Source organism: Hoplias malabaricus, chromosome 1 (genome assembly GCF_029633855.1).
Source record: "Hoplias malabaricus isolate fHopMal1 chromosome 1, fHopMal1.hap1, whole genome shotgun sequence".
In the NCBI taxonomy this organism is placed as follows: Eukaryota; Metazoa; Chordata; class Actinopteri; order Characiformes; family Erythrinidae; genus Hoplias; species Hoplias malabaricus.
Genome location: NC_089800.1, coordinates 30,384,669 through 30,405,274, shown reverse-complemented (window position 1 = coordinate 30,405,274; position 20,606 = coordinate 30,384,669). Strand labels below are relative to the sequence as shown.

The window sequence follows — 20,606 nt, the reverse complement described above, 5'->3', positions numbered from 1 at the left end:
TTATCTAATAGAAAGTACTCTTATCCCAGAACATTGTTTTAACACTATGGTAAATTTTGAGCGCCATCTGGATTTAGAAGCTCTTATTTCATAATGTGTACCCTACATAGGGAGCAAGGGAATGGTTTGAGTCAAACCCACATTTTAGGATACAGTTTTTTCTTCTTTATAGGCGGGGTTTTTCATGTGGGTCGTGTCTGAAAAACTCGCGTGTGAAAGTTAAGGGCTGGCAGTGTCCGCCAGAAAGAGCTGAGGGAAGTTTGTGTTTGTTTCTTTGTTTGTTTATTGTTGGAGAAAATGGGAGTGAATTGTGCAATGCCCCACTGCACAAACAAATGGAAGAAATACAGACCTGTGCGATTTTTCCGGCTCCCGATACAAGAAACAGAAACCCTAAAGCAGTGGATGAATCTGCTGAATATAGACATTAGCACGCCGTTTGAGAAACTCTACAACATTAGGGTCTGCAGCGACCATTTCAACGAAGACGACTACAACAAACCGGTGAAAAACCCCACCGCGGATTTCTCCAAATGTCGTCTTTTAAAGAAAACAGCTGTCCCATCCGTTTCTTATTCACCCACAGAGGCTGGACTTAAGGTAATTAGACATTCAGGACACAAATTAACCAATGTACATCACTAATATTTACCTTTCGCTCGATTGAAGTTGACTTTTTTTAAACTCTCAATTCCACCTTAAATACTACAGCAGTTACGCTGGCGCCTCTCATGCACTAGAATTTAACTCTGGCATTGTTTAAGGTGGAACTGAGAGTTAAAAATGTTTTGCAGCTTTTTATTTTCAGTTTATCTTAAACTCGGGATGAATATCTTAATTGAGCTTCTTACATTTTTTAAATAGTCAAGCTGTTCTTAAATGAGCTTATATTCAGTTGTGTGGAAAAGATTAGGTTCTACACCCCTAGAACTAACATAAACATGAATTAGGGGTTACATAAGTATGCACAGTACTTCTAAATTATTTTGTTTTTGAATACAATGATTAAAGAAATACCAATGTAAATATTTATATCCTAAATATTTAGCGTACATAACATTTATATGGATAATAGTTTGATTACAGTTGATTATAGTTTGAATAGCAATAGTTTGATTAAAATAATAATAAAATAATTACATGATTTTATATTTTTCCCAATTGCAGTTAATTAGCAGAGGCATGATTTTATATATATATATCATGCCTCTGCTATGTGTGTGTGTGTGTGTGTATACACACACTCACACCATCTTGTTTATAAATGTACTTAAATATATTTATTGAAAATAACTTATTAATAGAACAGCACACTGTCATTTTGAGCTAAACTGGAACTACCTTACTGTTCACATGACTGCTGAATTGCAAAAGGGTGTTGAGATTAGATACTAGATTGTACAAAGGAAGGAAGGTGGTTCTGGTTCATTCTTATTATTCAGCTTTAAGGTGAAGCTGTGTTGGTTTAACAGTCCATCGTAAGTCCCACTGCATCCTAAATGGTCCATTGCACTTTAAGACCTGGATGCATTTAGAGAGAAATCTGTGGACATGAAGGCTATTTGGTTGACTATTACATTCCAGTGTTTGTTAGCATCATTAGTACAATAACTCCAGCAAAACTTGGATTCTAAAAATATCTTGGCTGATCAACTGCATCTGGGTTACGTGGAAAATCATGTTTCTTCGATTTGGCATCCGACTATTCCTTCAATTCAATTACATCACATTTAAAGAAATACCAAAGTGTTAAATAGCTTTGTTAGTCAATTTTATCTCTATTTAACACAAAACACGCCTGTATCAGGGGTACCCAACCTGTGCATACTTACTCTCCTGTTTGAAAGGCCTCTTAAATTTATTTCTAAACATTTCTGCTGGGTTCAGTTTTAAAGATGTAAACACAGCCATTCGGAGTGGTTTGATGTGAAATGCTGTGTTTCTAGAGAAGTTTCAGAATTGTTCCCAGCTGTGGTGATGGGAACCAGATGTCTGATGAAGAGTTTTAAAACTTCTGAAAACTCCCTCAATGAAAGAATTCCTCAACTGAAAGGGTTTCTCTATTCTGTATTCATTGTTTGTTTAAATGTACTCTGTGTATTTAAAATGTGTTGACATCCATAATTTATTTGGAAATGAAAGGCATTAACCAGGGTTTGTCATCTCCTTTGCTGCAGTAGCCGCCTGAACTGTTCTGGGGAAACTTTAGTGCTAGATTTTGGAACATTACTATGAGGATTTGATAGTATTCAGCCACATAAAGATAAGTGAAGAAGGGAAAACGGCTAACGACCAGAGCATCTGCTCCTTGCTCCTCACTGCTTTGTGCTCGGGGTGAACAGCAAGCGGCTCTTTTTTTTTTAAAGGAATAGGCCTTGAAAGCAAGTGTTCTGAACAGGACTATTTAGACGGTGTGGTGAGAGAGAGCTGCTGTGGGGCTTGTGGGGTTTTGAGCAAAGCAGGTCACAGATGTTTCATTAAGAGCCAGAACTGTGTTTTGCTGTCTAGATGAGGGGGAGTGTCCCTTTTTCCAGAATTAAGAATGCGTCTGCCTTAAAGGGGAAGTCCACTGATGTTTTATAAATTCTGTATGGCTCAATCACTAAGATGCAGTCATTGAGTTGAATGAAAGAGTATGTTATATAGAGACTTGCCTGTTCAGATTTTTTATTTTTTTTACATGGTTGTGATAGGAACCAGGAGTCGCATTGCTTACAAAACAAATATTATAGTATTTGTTTACCGTTGATACTGTATTTATTTATGCATCCACAAGTTCCGCTAAGACAGATTTCTTGTGCTGTTGTGCTTGCTTATGAAGGAGGTTTAGATTCTGCTCAGGCTGAGTATTCAGAACTGTTATTTTAACAGCTTTCTGTGAGGGGGAAACTCTCAGACGTCTGGTTCCCATCGCCACCACTGTGAACAACTCTGGTGTGCCACTGTTCTCTGGAGTGACGCATTTTATTTCAGACCTCTCTGGATGACTATAATTACATATTAAACTGTGAGTCATGCTTTGGTTTATAGACAAACATAGATTTTCTTTACAGTGGTGGTGATAGGAACCAGACATCCTCATGTACACCACACATGCATAGTACATAGACTTTTATTTCCGTCCACAGACAGCATTGAAACATTACTGTCTAAAAAAAGGTTTTAAACTCGGTGATAATGATGATGATGGAAATAGTGGTAAATCTGCATAGGGGTTTGTTTGGGTGTGCCTTTGCTTTCTCTGTCTTGAATGCCCCTCTTTGCATTAATATTTTTAAAACTCTTGTCCAAAATCTCATCTCTGCACTCTCCTAAAACAGGGTCTGATACACTCAGAGGTATGTGTAACCATTTCATGTAATAACCTTCAGTGAGGGAGCTTTTAGAGGGACTAAAAGCTTCAAACATCTGGTTCCTATCATCGCCACTCAGAACAAATCTGAGGCGCCAGTGTTGTCTGAATATACTGTTTCACAGCAGACTGCTCTCAATAAGGGATTTGTTTACATCTTAACTGTTTAATTACCAGGAGCTTTTGAAAATGGGTGGAATTTCCCCTTTAAAGGGAAGTTCCACATATTTTTCACAGTTGTAGCGTAATTCTGTCACAGAGACATACAGAGTCATCCCAAGCAGTGGGATGAGAAATGATTCACTGTAGAGAATTTTACTGAAATGATCCACAGGGGTGAGAGAGTGACTGGGTGTGTGAGTGAGTGAGAGACAGACTGAAACGGTCCACAGGTTTGATTGTGTAAGTGACTTAGCGTGAAATTGTCCGCAAGTGTGAGTGTGACATTATCATATGTGAGTGACTGTGTGAGTGTGTGAAACTGTCCCCAGGTGTGTGTTTGGGTGAGTTTGTGATTGAGTATTGGTTGTACACCGTTTGGACTTTGTATTCCTGTATAATAGAGTATTTGTTTACTCTTCAATTTATGTATGCACCAGTTCCACCTAGACACATTCCCAGGCCCTGTGGTTGTACTTGAGGGGGAACTGAAGTGATTCTGATTCTGCTCAGACTGGATTCATAACCGTTTCAGGTAATATTCTGTGAGGGAGCTTTTTAGAGGCATTAAACTCTTCAGACGTCTGGTTCCCATCACCTCTGCTGTGAACAATTCTGCTTGATGACTCATTTCACACCAAATCAGAATGGGCTTAGTTTACATATTAACCATTTAATTATGTGGAAATTTGAGACAATCATTTGAGTGGCTTGATGTGAAATGATAGAGATTAAAAACTGAACAGAGTTAAACACAAGCACCAAGTTACAAAATTCACAATTAGACTCCAATGCCATGGGTTTATACCAATAACAGCTGAGGAGCACACTCCATAGACAGAAAAGGTGCATGCAATAAATTCCCCTCTGTTCATCGATTAAACCACTTGAGAACAAATCTCTGGGTGAAAGGTGAGATGGCAAAAAATAAATATTTGAACAACTGTTAAAACTGTTTATTTTCAGTTTCTTATTTTACACTAATTCAGTAAAGGTGGTTTTATTTATTTATTATAATAAAGTGTCAACATTAGCATCAGCTGAGATATTTGTCATCATGGTGTTTGAGAAGTTGGGACCCTTGAGTGAGGAGAGAAAGCCTCCCTCAGCAGGAGTGTTATCTGTTCATAAGAGTGGAGGAGAATCTTATTCTATTTTATTTTACTCTTTAGGCAGTTAAAAACACACAATGACACCCCAAACACGTAACACACTGGTGGTTTGCATATTGAGAAGTTTTTGCAATCGGAATAATTTCCTTTCAAGGCCCTGTGTGTTCTTTTCTGCCGTGAATGCTTTATGAAAATACAATTTATACTAAAAGTCGTCCCCAAACTGTACAAGATGTGTGTCAGGTGGTGCACACTCAAACATTTCAAGTAATGTGTTTTTAGAGACTTAAACTTGGAGGCTTTAAACCACAGTGAGCTTTTCTGTTTAAATTTTCATGGTGAAAATGTGGAGGTGAGAGATATAATTTATCACCATATTGAACGATTTACTGGAATTAATATACTCACCACTTTTTGCTGGAATTAAGCATTTTACATGAAAGCAATCTAACCAATAACTATGTTTTCACAAGGAAAGATTTCACTGAAATGAGCACATTTTCTTACCACAAAAAGTAATGATATTTGTCTAAAAAAAATTCTTAGGGCATTACCACTTCAAGTGTTTAAGAAGCAGGAAAGGGCAAAAAGGTAGATTAACATTTAAAAACAATAAATAAAATGCTCCCAAGTGCTGAACTGTAAACATATTGCACTTAACTCATTGTAACAGGCTTGTAACAGTAGGAAAGCTAGAACATTTTCAGTTTCACACTTTTCATTCAGTAGCTGCATTCTAAAGTCTTGGCTGTGGCCGAGGTTGGCTCCATTTTTTGGCCACTGCGTCACAAGACTGTTCCAATGGGAAGGATCCTTCGTGTACAGCCGAGAAATGCAGCCTACGTTCGGAGCAATTTGAAGGACGCAACAAACGTATCCTTCGTGGCCCTCAGTTACCTACAATTCTGCACATGTACAGCGCGTTGGATAAAATAAACAAGACACGGAGTTCGTTTACCTTGTAAAATAACTCAATAAGTAAACTATTTGTCTCTATACTATATTTAATCAAAGCTTACTGGCATATTACAGTACCACAGAAAGCATATTTTGTAATATATTATTTTTAATCCCAAGTGAAATGGTTTTTAAAAGTTTGAGTGTTTATAGGTTGAAGTATGAATTTTAATAATGTTTTATAGTATTGTCTTGCAGGAAAATATAAATAAGCAAATACAAATTATTTTAACTTAGTTATGTTAGTGCTTCCAGTCAAACGTCCTTTCTGTTAACATCACAATGCAGCATCCTTAGACTGTTCCATTTGTGTGATCAGTTTACTCAGAACTGTTGCCACCGTGACACTGAAATGGACAAGCAGAAAAGACGATGAATGAATGAAAAAAAAAAAAAAAAAAAAAAAAAAAGTTTACTCAGGAGTGGTCTTCATAGGACGGTCCTACCTCAGCTGCAGCCTAGGCTTTGGAATGCAACTACTGTCTGTAAGCATTTATCCAGTTCAGGATCACAGTGGGTCCTGAGCCTGCTCAGAATCACTGGCTTTTTATTGTGGCCAACCTAAGGCACACCTGTGCAATAATCATGCTGTCTAATCAGCATCTTGATGTGCCACATCTCTTGTGTGAGGTGGATGGATTATCTCAGCAAAGAAGTGCTCACTAACACAGATTTAGACAAATTTCTGAACAGTATTTGAGAGAAAAAGGTCTTTTGTGTACATAGAAATCAACTCATGAAAGATGGGAGCAAAACTGTGTTTATAATTTAGTTCAGTATATATTGATATGTTAAAATCTGCATACACCATTATCCCTAAATAAATTTAATAATCTTGCATGAGTAATTACAGTATATGATTTATTTTGATTTGGTGATTTGTCTATATATATATATATATATATATATATATATATATATATATATAATACACACACACACACACCAATTCCACTAAGACCTATTTTTAGGGCATGTTGTATTACTTCGCCAGTAAAGTGTTTCTGGTCAGGACACACATTTCCTGTAAATACTTTTCTCTGAGGAAGCTTTAAGAGGCATGACATTCTTCAGACGTCTGGTTCCCATCACCACCACTACGAATGGTTCTGACACACCAGTTTTTTCTAGAAACTTCTCCATCAAACCACTCTGAACATGTCCGTCTGCATCTTAACTGTTTAGTAATTTCGAGCAATGCTGTGTTTGATCCTTGTGGGGTTTTGACCAAAGCATGTCACAGATTCGTTAAGACCCTGAACTGTGTTCAACTGTGGAAAAAACAGTGTAATGTGTACACTTTAATATTGTTTGAGGAACATAATATTTGCATGTGCAGCATCAATAAGTAGGTATTGCACTGATGAATGTATGAGGTGAGGCAGTAAACTGAGTAAATTAATATTGAGTGCTGCAGTAATTAAATTTCTCAACTGTTTACAGTATTCACAGCTATTTTAGGATTCATTTTGCACAACTGTGTATTTGCTTCTAGTTTAGAATATATTTAAAGCAAAGACAATTTACATACAATCTATGACTACAGTTTTACTTATTTGTTTGTTTGTTTATTTGATAATTTACATTCCATTTCATTCTATTATTTATTGTATTGTGTATTATCCAAGGTGTAATTTACACTAGAGACATGTCTCCTCCAATTTCTGAATTTTTTTTTTATTATTATTTAAAATATACATATTTAAAAGTATATTAACCTACTGTCTGTCTTTGCTTTCTTTATTCAATGATAATGGCAATAATATTCTGATTGTTTTAGTTAATATAACGCCTTGTTCCTCACAACATCAGACATTTTTTTGGCTTATTTTGCACCATGTCATTTCTTAAAGTTGAGGATTAAGTGCAAAACCCTGTCCACATTTTCATCCTTAGCATTTTTCACATTAAACCTGTGATTAATGTCCATTTTTGCGGACACCAGCTCCACCAAGACAGATCCCTCTTAGGTGCAGTTGGTTTTGATTCTGCTCAGGCCACCTATCCGCCACCATTTCATATAATGGCTTTCTCTGAAAGAGCTTTGAGAGTCATTAAACTCTCAGACGTCTGGTTCCGTTCTCCCCCACTGTGAGCAATTCTGACTCGCCACTTTTCTCAGGAATGACACATTTCACATCAGACTGCTCTGAAAGATTTTGTTTACATCTTCAGGATTAAATTATACACACATGGTGTGATGTGAATTGGTGCATTGTAGAGAAACTTGCCTTCTCCGGTTTCTTTACAGTGTTGGTGGTGTAGGGAACCAGGCGTCTCCACATCACAACACAAACATATCCATTTAATTTCTCCACAACCTCAGGCGACCTACATAAATGACCAGCTGAGTTTTATATCAGATATTAATGATGAGGAAATAGTGGAAAATCTAGTACAATTTTGCCTGAAAAAAGCAGTCTCTGCTATTTTTAAATATTAGGCTATATGTGTGATGCAGAACTATCATAACACAATGCATTTCCATGCATAAGGCACAATAAAAATGATCTAAATTTATTAATGTTCACATTTATATTTGTATCTGGAGGCCACTATCCCACACATGGACAGACAAGCCCACCCAGTCAGTTTTGTGTGGTGTGCCCAAGGCAGAAAACATGGTGGAAAGAAGAGTCATTCAGATTCTGCTCCACGTTTGACAGAGTGCAGAGACTTTAGAATTGCCCAGCCCCTTTGTCTGAGTCTGTCCAATCACAGCGCAGGACTCGCATTTATGTGAGCGTGCAAAGATGAGGTTGAAAATATACACAACAAGCTCCAAGAAATAAGAGTGAAAACGAGAATGGAGAAGAAAGAGAACTGAGCGAAAATGGCTAAAAAACAGCTTATGCTCCTTGCTTGCTCCTCACTGCTATGCGCTTGTGTCAGGGTAAATAGCGAGTGGATCTTTATCATTTTAAAGGAACAGGCACTGAAAGCGGGCTCTGAACAGGGCTATTTAGACAGGCGGAGAACCCTGCTGTGGGGCTTGTGGTGTTTGGACCAAAGCAGGTTACAGAAGTTTCATTAAGAACCAGAACTGTGTTCCACTGTGGAGAAGGAGGGGAATGTTTCTCTTAACATGCTGAGTATATTTTTTATGCATGCCTTGTAATACCCTAGGCATATATTCAGTTTTACCAAAAGTGTGATTATGAAAAGGTAGTGTATTTACATCCAGTCCATGTAATAGCTTTCACTGTGAGCTTTTACAGGCGTTAAACCCTCAGATGTCTGATACCCATCACCACTACTGTGAATAACTCCGGCTCGGCAAATTTCTCTGGAATGAGGCATTTCACACCAAAGTTCTTTGAATATTGACTTTGTTTATACCATAACTGATTCATTATGCAGAGATTTTAAGAAAGTCATTTAGTGTGGAAACTGTATATTTTGTGGAGGAAATGATTGATTCTTTTTACAGTGATGGTGTTAGGAACCAGGTGTCACCATTTCTGCAAAACAGATACACCATTTTATTTACTCTGAACAACCAGCAAGGAACCCTTATTATCTGCTTACTATCCACAAGCACTGGTGGACCTCCACATATCATCTGTTTTGTATATGTAATATTGATTGTGATAAAATTGTGGTAAATCTGAAAAATAAGTTTACTTTGGGGGCTATTTATTTTTGTCTTAGAACCAGCCGCAGATACATATTTCATGAATATTTAGGCATGAGTTGTAGCCTTCCCAGAAATACAGAAACAAAGTGTCTTAGGCATCAGAAACCATATTCATAACCTTTTAGTAATGTAGTTTTCTGTGAAGGAGCTTTCCCAAAAATGTAAACACGGAAATATCACACTGAGCTCCGAAACAGGTTTTTAAAAAGTGTGTGGGTTTGTTTTTTTTTATCTTTAAATTTTTAAAAATATTGTTGCTTTTTGAGGCTTTGAGGCTGATTGTGGGCTGATAAAAGACCCCCACTCTAAGCAAGAATGAATTCATCTTTCCAAAGTAAAACACGGAGGCCTTGACGCCTGAATATAAACAGAGGCAAAATGTCTGAAAGAAAACAGACCCCCACCCACTCGGTGGCTTTAAGGCTAATGGATTTCTTGATGGGCCCAGATTTCTTGGTACACAACCATAGCTGAGAAGATTATTACAACTGGTTTCACATGAAGAGAGAGAGAAGTATTGTATTGTAAGTATTGCATACTTAAAAATAAAGCTTGTATTTTAAATATGTAGTATGTAGCTGGGTTGAACGTTAGAGTTGAGTATACCCAAATATCGACAATGTATACTTAGAACCAGTCAGTTTTTTAGTTTCATTTTGATGGATGCAGGAACTACTGTTCCTAGATGCAGTGTGCAATTTGACATATCACTTCTTCCCAGTACAAAACAGTAATATGTTAATCTTTTGAATTCAGTTTATTACAGTAATTGTGTGTAATACACAGCTGAGATGCGCCCTATGATTATGAGCAATCTTTCATTCGGTTGGACGAATCAGAAAATGTCAGTTTGTGTTATTCAAAAGTGAAAATTTTCCCTAAGAAATCTGAGTATCACAGTCAAATATTTGCCAGTTGTATAACACTGCTAACCACTACTATCACTCCACTATAAAGGGTTAATAAGGACTACAGTTTTTGCTGAAGCTACTGCTGTTTCTAACAGTTAGATTTAAGAAATACATAAACACCAAATGTGCAACATGGTGGTGCCGCCACACAGCTCCAGCCAAATTTCTGGGTTCAAACCATGCCTTACTGCCACATGCCACTGTCTGACTGAGGAGTGCGGTGTGTTCTCCCTCTGTCTGTTTGGGTTTCTTCTGGGTGCTCCAGTGCCCTTCCACAATCCAAAACACTTGTTGGTAGATGGATTGGCCGTGAGATGCCTTGTCACTGGCTGTGTGTGACTGAACTCCTTTCCAGTTCGTGTGTGTGTATATATATATATATATATATATATATATATATATATATATATATAATTTTTTTTCTCTCCCGGTTATACATGCATTCCAGGTGCTCCATTTAAGGAGGAATGGCAAATTCAAATAAGAAACCAGTGTCTGCTTCATATAAAGTATGGAGTAAATATATGGAGTTCTGTGTCCTGCTTTTGTCTACTGTACTACATTTTTGGTAGAACTACATTTTGTGATGAAAGGACCTGGCAATAACAACACACCAAGAGCAATATGCTTTTTTTTTTTTTTTTTACTTTCTTTGTTATAAATATATTTCTTTTATATAAAAGTAACTGAAGGCCATGTGCTACTCTAAATTCACTGAATTTATATAAAGCAGCTTAAGTGGGAGGTATATAATAGGATGGATGTGGGGGTGTTCTTAGTACAGCTGTGTCACTGAGGTGTTTAAAAACTCTAGTAACACTACTGTGTCTAATCCACTCATACAAGTGGGCACACACTAACACCACCACCAAAATGTCAGTGTCAGTGAAGCACTGAGAATGATCCACCACCCAGATCATACCTACTATGTTTGTCCTGTAGGGGTCCTAAACACTAAAGTACAGAGTGAATGTGGTTAAGAAATAATGCAGTGCAACTGATTTATAATTCATAATTGAGGAACTATAGAGTGCACGTATGTCAAGGAAGCTCTGAGGTTGTTTTAATATTGTGACTTTTTTAGTTTAAGTATAAAGTCCAGGAGGTATTTTTTTAAAAACCACAAAATATATCAGATAGATGAACTAAAAGACAGATAAAAGGCTTCTTTAAAGTGTACTCTTCTAATAGGCTTCAGCACTTGGGGTAAGGATTAGGACAGTTGTTTGGACTGAACTACATTTCCCAGGATTCACAACGCGAATGAGTCACAGCACTGCGCTCCCCACCAATCAGATTCGCGAACTGTAGGCTCCCTAGATCAGTGTTGGTGTTAGAGTCTTTACTCGAGGAGGATAAAAAAAAGCGCGTTGTCCTTTTTCTGTGATTAAACACGGTTTGGTAGAATAATGCCCGCGGAGTGCAGCGTCCCCGGCTGCGATAAATACGACGAGGCGAGGGCTAAAGGTGTCACTTTCCACCGTTTTCCCGAGAAGGATGTGGAGCTGTGTAAGAAGTGGCTGGCGGCTATAGGCAGAGATATAAACACTCCACAGAAGAACTATGTGTATTTACGAGTCTGCAGCCAGCACTTCCGAGTTGAGGATTATGAGAGGGACTTGAAGGCGGAGTTGATGGGCTACCCGCGGAGGAGGATTGTCAAGAAAACCGCTATCCCCTCCTTAATGTTAAAGAGGCAGAAAGTTGACACCAAGAGCGAAACTCAGGTATGTCCAGGAGAAGCTGCCTTGCGTTTTGCTCCTCTTTTAAATTTGACAATCCACGTTAAATTATGGACCAGAGGTTCTCTCATTCTCCAGCTTCTTATTCATGTGTTCCATTCCACCTTAAATGGTGCGGCAGAATTATTTTTGCGCTCCATACTACCTTAAATAACGTATATACCAAGCCTTTCCAATTTCCCCAGATGAAGTTGATCGGCCGAGACGTGTTTTGTAGTCAGTTTTGCTTCTGAATTTTAGAGCTTCCAGAATGTTTATATATTTATTTCAAAATGTTGTTGACAAACGTTGGTAAAGGGTCCTCATTTCTATCTCAAGGATTTTTGGGTATTGTCTTTTGCTTAAGTCTGCATTCTTGAAATCCTCAATGGAGGATGCATGGAGAGCACTAGTGCACACCCATTTTTCATTCATATGTGCTTCATCATGAGCAGGGTCATAGAGGGTGGATAGCCTGCCTGTGATCACTAGGCACAGGGCAGAAACACCCTCAACAGAGCGGCAGCTAAATGCAGGGCATTACACTCACCCAGTCATTAGCACACTCGTACCTGTGACAGTTTCACACACACGTGGTAAGATGTGACTGTGTGATTTCCCCATAATGGAGTGGTGCCCTATGCAAGGTGTGTTGCTGCCTTGTGCCCAGTGATTCCGGGTTGGCTCCAGACCCACCACAATCCTGTTCAGGATGAAGTGGTTAGAGAAGATGAATCAATCATCGCACATTTAGGGCTGGCCATCATTTAAATATTTGAGCCTTCATTTAGAACTTGTTTATGTAATAGTCCCTCAGATGGGGAGAGGTGTTCAGCTTTTCAATATATTAAAAAATAACTTATTTTTCTTATTCCCTTGTCATTCATTTTTATAGCACTGTACTAAATGGGGAGGGAGAGGGGATGATTTCCTACCCTCCACCAGCAGATTCATAGTTCAGTTTCTGGTGTGCTAAGCCCAGAATAGCAACGACAGATGCTTTATTCTCTCTATTGCAGGTCAGTGGATCATTGCAGTGATTTTTGAAGCTTTAACTTTAAGATAAATATATGATGCCATGTTGCTTTAATTGATCTCATCCCTGGGATGCATTGTGCTTGTAATCTGAACTGATGATTAGAGCCTGCAGAACCAAGTCTGAACCAAGCACCCTTCAGGTGTTTGGAGCTGTAGGTCTGCATATTGTTGACGTCCTACATCCTTGACTTGTAGGCTTTGGAGGACCTCGGGACTCCATTTGGGACGGCTTGTGGGAGGCTGCGGTGCTGTGTTGTGGAGGCAGAAGCATCGTTTCTAATAACAGTAAACTCAAGCAATGAGGTGCTGTGTTCCGCTGTGTAGAAACAGAACCAGGCTATCTACAGGGAGCCCGGTTCCTTTCCACAGATTCCCTCCCGAAGCAGAAACCTGTAAACGGTGGCTTTTGGCCATGAACCACAAGCTGGCAGCAGAGCCGTTCAATCAAAGCTCTGTGAGGAATCTCCGTGTCTGCGGAGATCATTTTCTACATGAGGATTACAGACAAGCTCTCCGTCGGAGTGTCCTGAGACCCACGGCTATACCGAGTCAGTTTCTACGGCTGTCGACTAGGAGAAGGGTAGCCGAGGTAAGCGCTAGTGGCTGCCCCTGCTTTGCTGTTTACTTTCCACCAACGCAGATTTTAAACCCTGCTTTCACATTATGAGGCTTTCTCCGTAACTCTAATGCTCAGATAAACTCGGGAGAAAGACATTAGATACGACTCATACGCGCTGGTCCCAGATCGAATGGGCCTTCACTGTGTAAACAGCGATACGGAGAAACACCGGAGTAGAGTGAAGACCGCAGCCGAGGGAAAACGCTCCTGAGGCATTGGCGCTGTGATAAAGTAGCGCTAACCACATAGCAGGGTACGACGAGAAAGCTGAGGCTCCCTAGTGGTGGCTCTCCCGTCTTGGTGTAAATGCTGAGCTTATGTGAGCTGTCAAGAGTCAGGGCTTGACTGAAAAAGTGAGGAAAAAACAATGAATTTTTCATTGCTTTTCTGTTTTTTTCTGTTGCTTTTCACAACATAAGTTGTCCCAATGCAGCTTTACAGAGACCCAAGTCCAAGCCTCTTATGAGTAAGACAAGGGCAAATGTGGCAAGGAAAAACTCCTTCAGCGCATGAGGAAGAAACCTTTGAAGGAACCAAGACTCATAAGTTGGAACCCATCCTCCACTTTTCAAGAAGTAACAGATCAGAAAATGTGAACTGCTTTAAGATAATAAGTTATAGGCAGTATGAAGGTAAAAAAAAAAAAAATTGGTGATGCGAGAGGGAACAGGACATGGTCAGTGATTCTGTGGAAGTAAAAAGCAAGTCCATTTGGGCTAAAACAGCATCTTTGCACAGCCAAGTGTTGTGTTGTAGGTAAGACAAGACCATGGTCTTACAGGATTCATAGACTGTGGACTTCTGTTGACATGAGATGTGTGTTTTCAGAGTCAACTCTGTTAGAAGTCTCTGTTCAGTGTTTTGTGAAAATCACATGGCATGACAAGACTGGGTCCTTGTTTTTAGCCATGCACCAGTTTAAAACAGTAGTGAGTCTCAGCATTTAATGCATATTGACAGAATATACACAATCTGTTAATTGTAGGGAAATTATGCAGACTTCCATTTAATTTTTGAAGACTTAACATTACATTTTTCATAATTACTACTTGCTTAAGTATAATATAACCTTAACCAAAACTTTAAACATGTCTTCACTTTAAAATGTACTGATTTCATTGTGGGGACCAGCTGGGGACATAAAATGTGCCTGTTTACATCAGTTTTATATCACAACAACTGGAAGAATTTAAACCCCTATTCCACACTGCCAGATGTTCTGATCCGAAATGCATCAACTTGTCTCTTCCATATTTTAAGTAATTTAAGTTATATCCTGTAGGAGTAGTTTTGAAAGAAAACTATTTGGGAGCCTATTGATATTCAGTATTTTAGCAACATTAGTCTTGCAGCTCCAGCTCTGGAATAAAGAATAATAATTCTGGCTCCAAAGACATCTCGGCCAATCAACTGCACCTGGATTAACTGGAAACCGGGAAGGAAAGAAAATAACTTTTCCATAAAGTGGTGCATCAGGTGTTTTTACTCTTAGCCTGTACCACCTGAATTAGTTTTGTGAAGTGGTTGATTTATAAAGAAACTTGTGGACTCTTTGTTCACTTGTGGTATGTTTACAGAGATGGTGAAAGGAACATGTCTGTGACACCAAGTCAGTGATCGTTCTCAACAACCACTGTTAAAGTACATAGCTACAGTGTGTATTTCTGGGGATCATTTTGCCTGAAAACACACTGTATGTACCTTTCCATTATAAATGAGTGTAGACAAAAACATACTTTTAAATCTAAACCCTTCCTTATATTCTCATGCAGCAGTGTCTTGGGCATCAGCAGCATATTCATAACCATTTCCTATGATGATAAAAGGAGCTTATGGAGGCACACGTCTGGTTCCATTCACCACTGTTGTCAACAATCCTGACATTGAGTTTTTCCAGTGCAGAGCATTTCACACCAAACCAAACCCTTTCTTTGCCACTGTTTTTGCAGCCAAGCCATTTTATGACATGGAATTTCCTTTCAAATGGGGTGTGCCGGTCTGAAAGAGAGGAAAAACCCTTTTGGATGGTGTATCTGAATGTTGGGGAAGTGTAGATAATTATCCTTTTAAATTGGCTTTACAAGAGGCAGTGATGTATGTTCATTTGTTCTCTCTCTCTCTCTCGTGTGTATCATTACTCTATTTCCTTGCTAGCATGGGAATGTGAAAGAAAGCCATATGGCTAATGTTAATGCTGAGGTGATGGAGGACAAATTTCTGTCAGCCCTGCCCTAAAGTCCACCACAAAGTAGCTGTAGATATTCCGAACATCCTTCTATCTTCAAGATTATAATCAGTATGGAGTATGCTAGTCTGTCACCTCAAGAGTCCCGTTAAGGCTCAAAATGTTAATTTAGGTTTCCCAGTATTAAAGTGTGTGTTAGGAAGATGTTGGCTTCCCTTGAATACAACAAGACCAGCTCTGCATTCAGCTACTTTGCTGATATCTTTATTCTACAATTTCATCTGTTATTCTCTCTGTTCTGTTCTCTTTATGTCTAGATTCTGACTGGTGCAGTGGATTTCTCCAGCAAGGTGGAAATATCAAGAGCCCAAAATTATGTAAGTGTATCAGATTTTTCTCTCTGTGTTTCTATTATATATGTGTCTGTGCACCACACATAATTGGAGAAGAAGACCTTGCTCGTGATTGATAAATTCAGGAAGTAGAAACTCTGATATCCTCTAGTATTTCATTGCCATATGGATGTAAGTTTTTACAGGAGGAGGCAAATAAACTTTTTTTTTTTTTTTTTTTTTGAATGTCCACATAAAAAAAAAAAAAACAAATCCAGTCCAAATGAGACTTTAGGCAACATCTTTAAAACTGGTTTACTGTGCTTTTTATTTATTTTTTTTTAAAACAAAAGCTTTGTATCCTCCTTACGGTTTCTGTCTTTGGTTATTTCCAGGGAGAGCAGAAGGAGCTGGAAGTCACGTTATCATCCGATGAGTTAATGAGCGAATACGAAAGTCCAGATGAGGAAGAAGAGGACGAGACGAGGAGAAAGAAAAACAACAAAAGGAAAAGGAACAACAGCTCAGACGAGTGGGAGCCACCTGCGCAGGATGACATCAAGGACTCTGAGTACTCTGAACTGTCCGAGGACGAGGAGGAGTCGGATACCTCTGAGATTTTGGAGAACGACGGCAGTATGCCTGTGGTGTGCTGTGAGGAGTGTGGGTCGGAAGCCAGGCTTCAGTGTTCGTTACTGCGTCACCCCAAGGTTTTCGCATGTCCCAAGTGCGTGTCTGCGGAGAATTTGGGATCTCTGAGCCTCGAGAAGCTTCTCATCCGCTTTAGTGATTTCAAAAGCTTTCAGGATCATGCTGAGGAGGAGCATGGAGTCACCACCAAGCGAGTGCTGTGTCAGGAGTGTGGCATTTTCTATGTGAAACCAACTGAGGCAAATGGCAAGAAGGAGCATGTGTGTGAGCATAAGACTAAACACCTCCTGTGTAAGAACTGTGACAAGAGGTTTAGGACTGAGAAAGGACTGAAAGCACACATGAAAAAACTTCATGGAGATACACTGCACCCTTGTAAGTATTGCCTCATGCCTTTCTGCAACAGACCAGCCAAACTGGAGCATGAGGAAACACACCCCAAAGAGAAGAAGCCTTACCACTGTCCCGATTGTCCTGAAAAGTTCTGCAATATTGTGAAGAGGAACCGCCACATAAGAACCCACAGAGGACCCTGGAAGTACACATGTAAAACCTGCGGAAAGGGCTTCCCTCACCTGGACCGATTAGAGAGGCACGAACTCATCCACTCGGGAATAAAGCCTTTCCAATGCGAGGTGTGCAAACGCTCCTTCAGTCAGGAGGGCCACCTCAAGTCCCATGTGCGTCTCCACACGGGAGAAAAGCCCTACAAGTGCAAGTTCTGCGACAAGTGCTTCAACCACAACGTCAGCCTCAAGAGCCACAACCTGCGCTACCACAGCTCTGAGACTTCTCCACCGCCTTCTTCTCCATCTCCGCCAGAAGCAGTGCAGGAAAACTCCAAACTCAAAACAAGGAAGAGGCCACCGGGGAGGCCCAAGGGTCGACCCAAACGGGTTCTGGCCAAGGAAGAGCAGGAGAACGGTGCAAACCAAGAGCTGTCTTAAATAGAAGGTGCAGTTTTAGAGGAAATGGGACCAGGTAGGAGTGGGTGATGTGGTACCAGAGGGCTGAATGACTGATTGATTCATTGATTTCATATTGAAATAAAATTTTTCAGTTTGTAAGAGCTGCCACAATTTTTAAAAACCCAGTTTCCCTTATCATTAGTCATCACCAGTTCCAGTGAGAGCTAGGGCCCCCTCAAAAACACACTCCCACCAGCTGCGTAAGGGGATATCTAGCACATTGTTGCTGTCCAAAGGAAAACATGCATCTCCAAAATAGTAACTTTACAGGAGAAGGAAATACCTTCTAAATGGTCATTGGAAGTTCTCAAGCATTTTTATTGGTTCATTCATGATGAATGTTTCACACAGTGTGAAGGACAGCTGCTGTGTTCAGATGTTGAAAACTAACCACAAAAATGGAGATGCATGTTTTTCTTTGGACAGTGATGACAGGCTTCCTCCGCACATGAAGCCAACCACTGCCTCGAACACAACACCACTGGACAACTCAACACTCTGGAGGAGAACAGTAACTACCCAGATGCCCACAATGTCCAATGAGCTGCTTGTAAGATGGGCAGGGGATCTCTGGGGACGGAACTGGTGGTCTGGATGATGGGGCACTGCCATTTCGTTTGTAACTCACTGTTGTTTTAAGTATTGATATATTAAGTGGGGAGGTTTAATCTCGCCGTTTGATGGACTGGTGCCCTGTCCAAGTTGTGCTCCTAACTTGTGTCCAGTGATTCCAGGTTGGATCTGGACCCCCCCCCCCTTGAACATGATGAAGCGTTTACAAAAGATGAATGAATGAGTGAATTAATTAATTAGCTCATAAACTGGCAGCTTAACAATATATTCAGTGTTCAAACATCAAGCCTGTGTGTGGGGGACTTAACCATACTTCAGTCCCGGTATTAGTATTCACAATATAGGGTTAGACAGGGATTAGGCCTAATCTTGGACTACACAGCATTTGAATTGTGATTATTATTTTTTTTTCCATTGAAAGGAAGATATAGTCCAGGACTAAACTTAAACCCTTTTTTTTTTCTTTTTTAAATGGTACATGAATATGTATGACTTTGATTTCTAATTGGAATAGACACAATACACCTGTAATGGTACATTAAAAAAAAAAACAATGAACAAAATCACTCCTATTAAATAGGAACACTTCAAGTGTTGGTGATATCTTCAATACAAATAATGACCATTTATTATGAAAAATGCCCATCACCCACCTGTACCTGAGACACTGAGACAGAGAAGGCTTTCTCAGTTAACCTGTTAATTAAAGTTGATCACGCACTTAATCTGGTTAACTGAGAAACCCTGTTTCATTAATCCTGTGTAGAGTTGAAGGTGTAGGAGTCCAGGAATTTCATCATCGCTGAAATGCAGCCAATTTGTTAATTGTCTAACAGAGAATCAATCTGCTCCATCAAAAAGCACCACCAACACTGCGAGTTTGCATGCTACAACCTTTCATTCTTCTGAAGTAGGGTTGGGCGGTATAACGATAATTCCGTATACCACGATATGTAACAATGTGGACGTATCCTTAAATGAGGACGGTATTTATGACGTGTGAGAGGTGTCAAATTTCGGTTCTGTGTCTTTAAAATTTGGCTAAAATTATCATGTGCATTTGAGAGCCACAGGGAGGGGGCGCTGTGGGAGCTCACTAACTGCTGAGGTCACGGTCTGAAAACGGGTGGAGAAAAGCACAAGCTCAGTAGTCCACCGCAGTTGTAAATTTAGCGCTGTGCAATGTGTGGGCTGTGTTTAGCTAAATTCACTCGACTTCTGCTCAAAGATATAAGGCTCAGAGCAGCCCCTCCTCACGATAAAGCCGAGATATTATTTTGAGATGGTATTATGGTGTAATAAATGTGGATACCGCCCATCCCTATTCTGAACTGTACAACGGTTGAAGCCTTAAAGCAATTCTTTTAATGGTTATGTTTGCTTTTTTTGCTGAAAGTTCCGTTTTCTGGAGTATTTCTCAATGTTTCTACTTACATTCTTTTGTCTTTTTGGTAAAGTTGCATATATGTGATCAATGGATATGTTCAGGAGGCACCGGTCATGAGTTTTTATGGCAGATGCCATTTTCATAACAGCCAAATTTTTATTAGCTTTTATTGTTATTTAGTTTTTTTACTCTTAGCTCACACTGGGCTAAATGAACATTTATAAAAGCACTAGCACATTTCCAGTAGCCTCTTATTTGCCAAAGCCAGAGTATTAACAGCATTATTTGCTTCTGTTAATGGGCCAGACTGGGGGTTTAAAAGAGAGGTGTGCGGATCGATCCAAATATCGATAATATTGATACCAACGCTGGTATTGATCAGTACTGGTGGAAAAAGATCCATACTCAAGCCTTTTTTCTCTCCCACCGCTCTGCCGCCAAAGTCTGTGTGTGAGGCAGCGCAGAGCACCTTCCCCCTGAGTAGTCACGTTGCGAGCAGAGGTGCCCCTCCCCCCTTCGTGAACTTGCCCCCCTCGTCAGTGTTCGAGGAGCAGCATTGCTCCTACAATGCTTCTACATTGTAGGAGCATTGTACAGCTCCTTCTACAGCTGCATATGGCAAAGAATTCCGGTATCTGTATCGGTATCAATATCGGCGATACTGACCTTGTATTCACTTGGTATCGCCCACCTCTAGTTTAAAAGCCAGCAGTCAAAGATGGGGCGAGTGCATGACCACACCTTTTAAATTGACCAAAAACAAAGACATCTAATTCCACTCGTGTGTATCACTTTACTTTCTCTTGCTTATACAATCATCATATGAGCATTATATATGTACATATACACACTTTAGAGATGCTGTAATCTTTGCTCATAGCTGCTTTATTAACTGTATCTGTTCTTTTAGGTTTAAATGGAGAATACTCTTCATTGGTGCTATGACCTGTGTGGTTCTGTTCTTGATTTTCTATTGATTTCATTTCCATTAATTCAATTAAAAT

The 20,606-nt window shown here is 39.6% G+C and overlaps 1 protein-coding gene across 3 annotated transcripts; it reads left to right on the top strand.

Moving 5' to 3' along the window:
• The first annotated feature begins 218 nt into the window (after positions 1 to 218).
• Positions 219 to 20,499, top strand: LOC136687428 (zinc finger and BTB domain-containing protein 17-like). Of its 3 annotated transcripts, none has more exons than XM_066661841.1 (3): positions 219 to 600; positions 16,009 to 16,068; positions 16,419 to 20,499. In XM_066661841.1, the coding sequence occupies exons 1-3, from the start codon at positions 298 to 300 to the stop codon at positions 17,619 to 17,621; spliced, it is 1,566 nt and encodes a 521-aa protein (XP_066517938.1). In that variant the 5' UTR covers positions 219 to 297; the 3' UTR covers positions 17,622 to 20,499. The 3 variants fall into 3 exon arrangements, with proteins under 3 accessions (XP_066517938.1, XP_066517932.1, XP_066517945.1); XM_066661835.1 differs by lacking the exon at positions 219 to 600 and adding an exon at positions 11,451 to 11,855; XM_066661848.1 differs by lacking the exon at positions 219 to 600 and adding an exon at positions 13,065 to 13,476.
• The last annotated feature ends 107 nt before the right edge of the window (positions 20,500 to 20,606 follow it).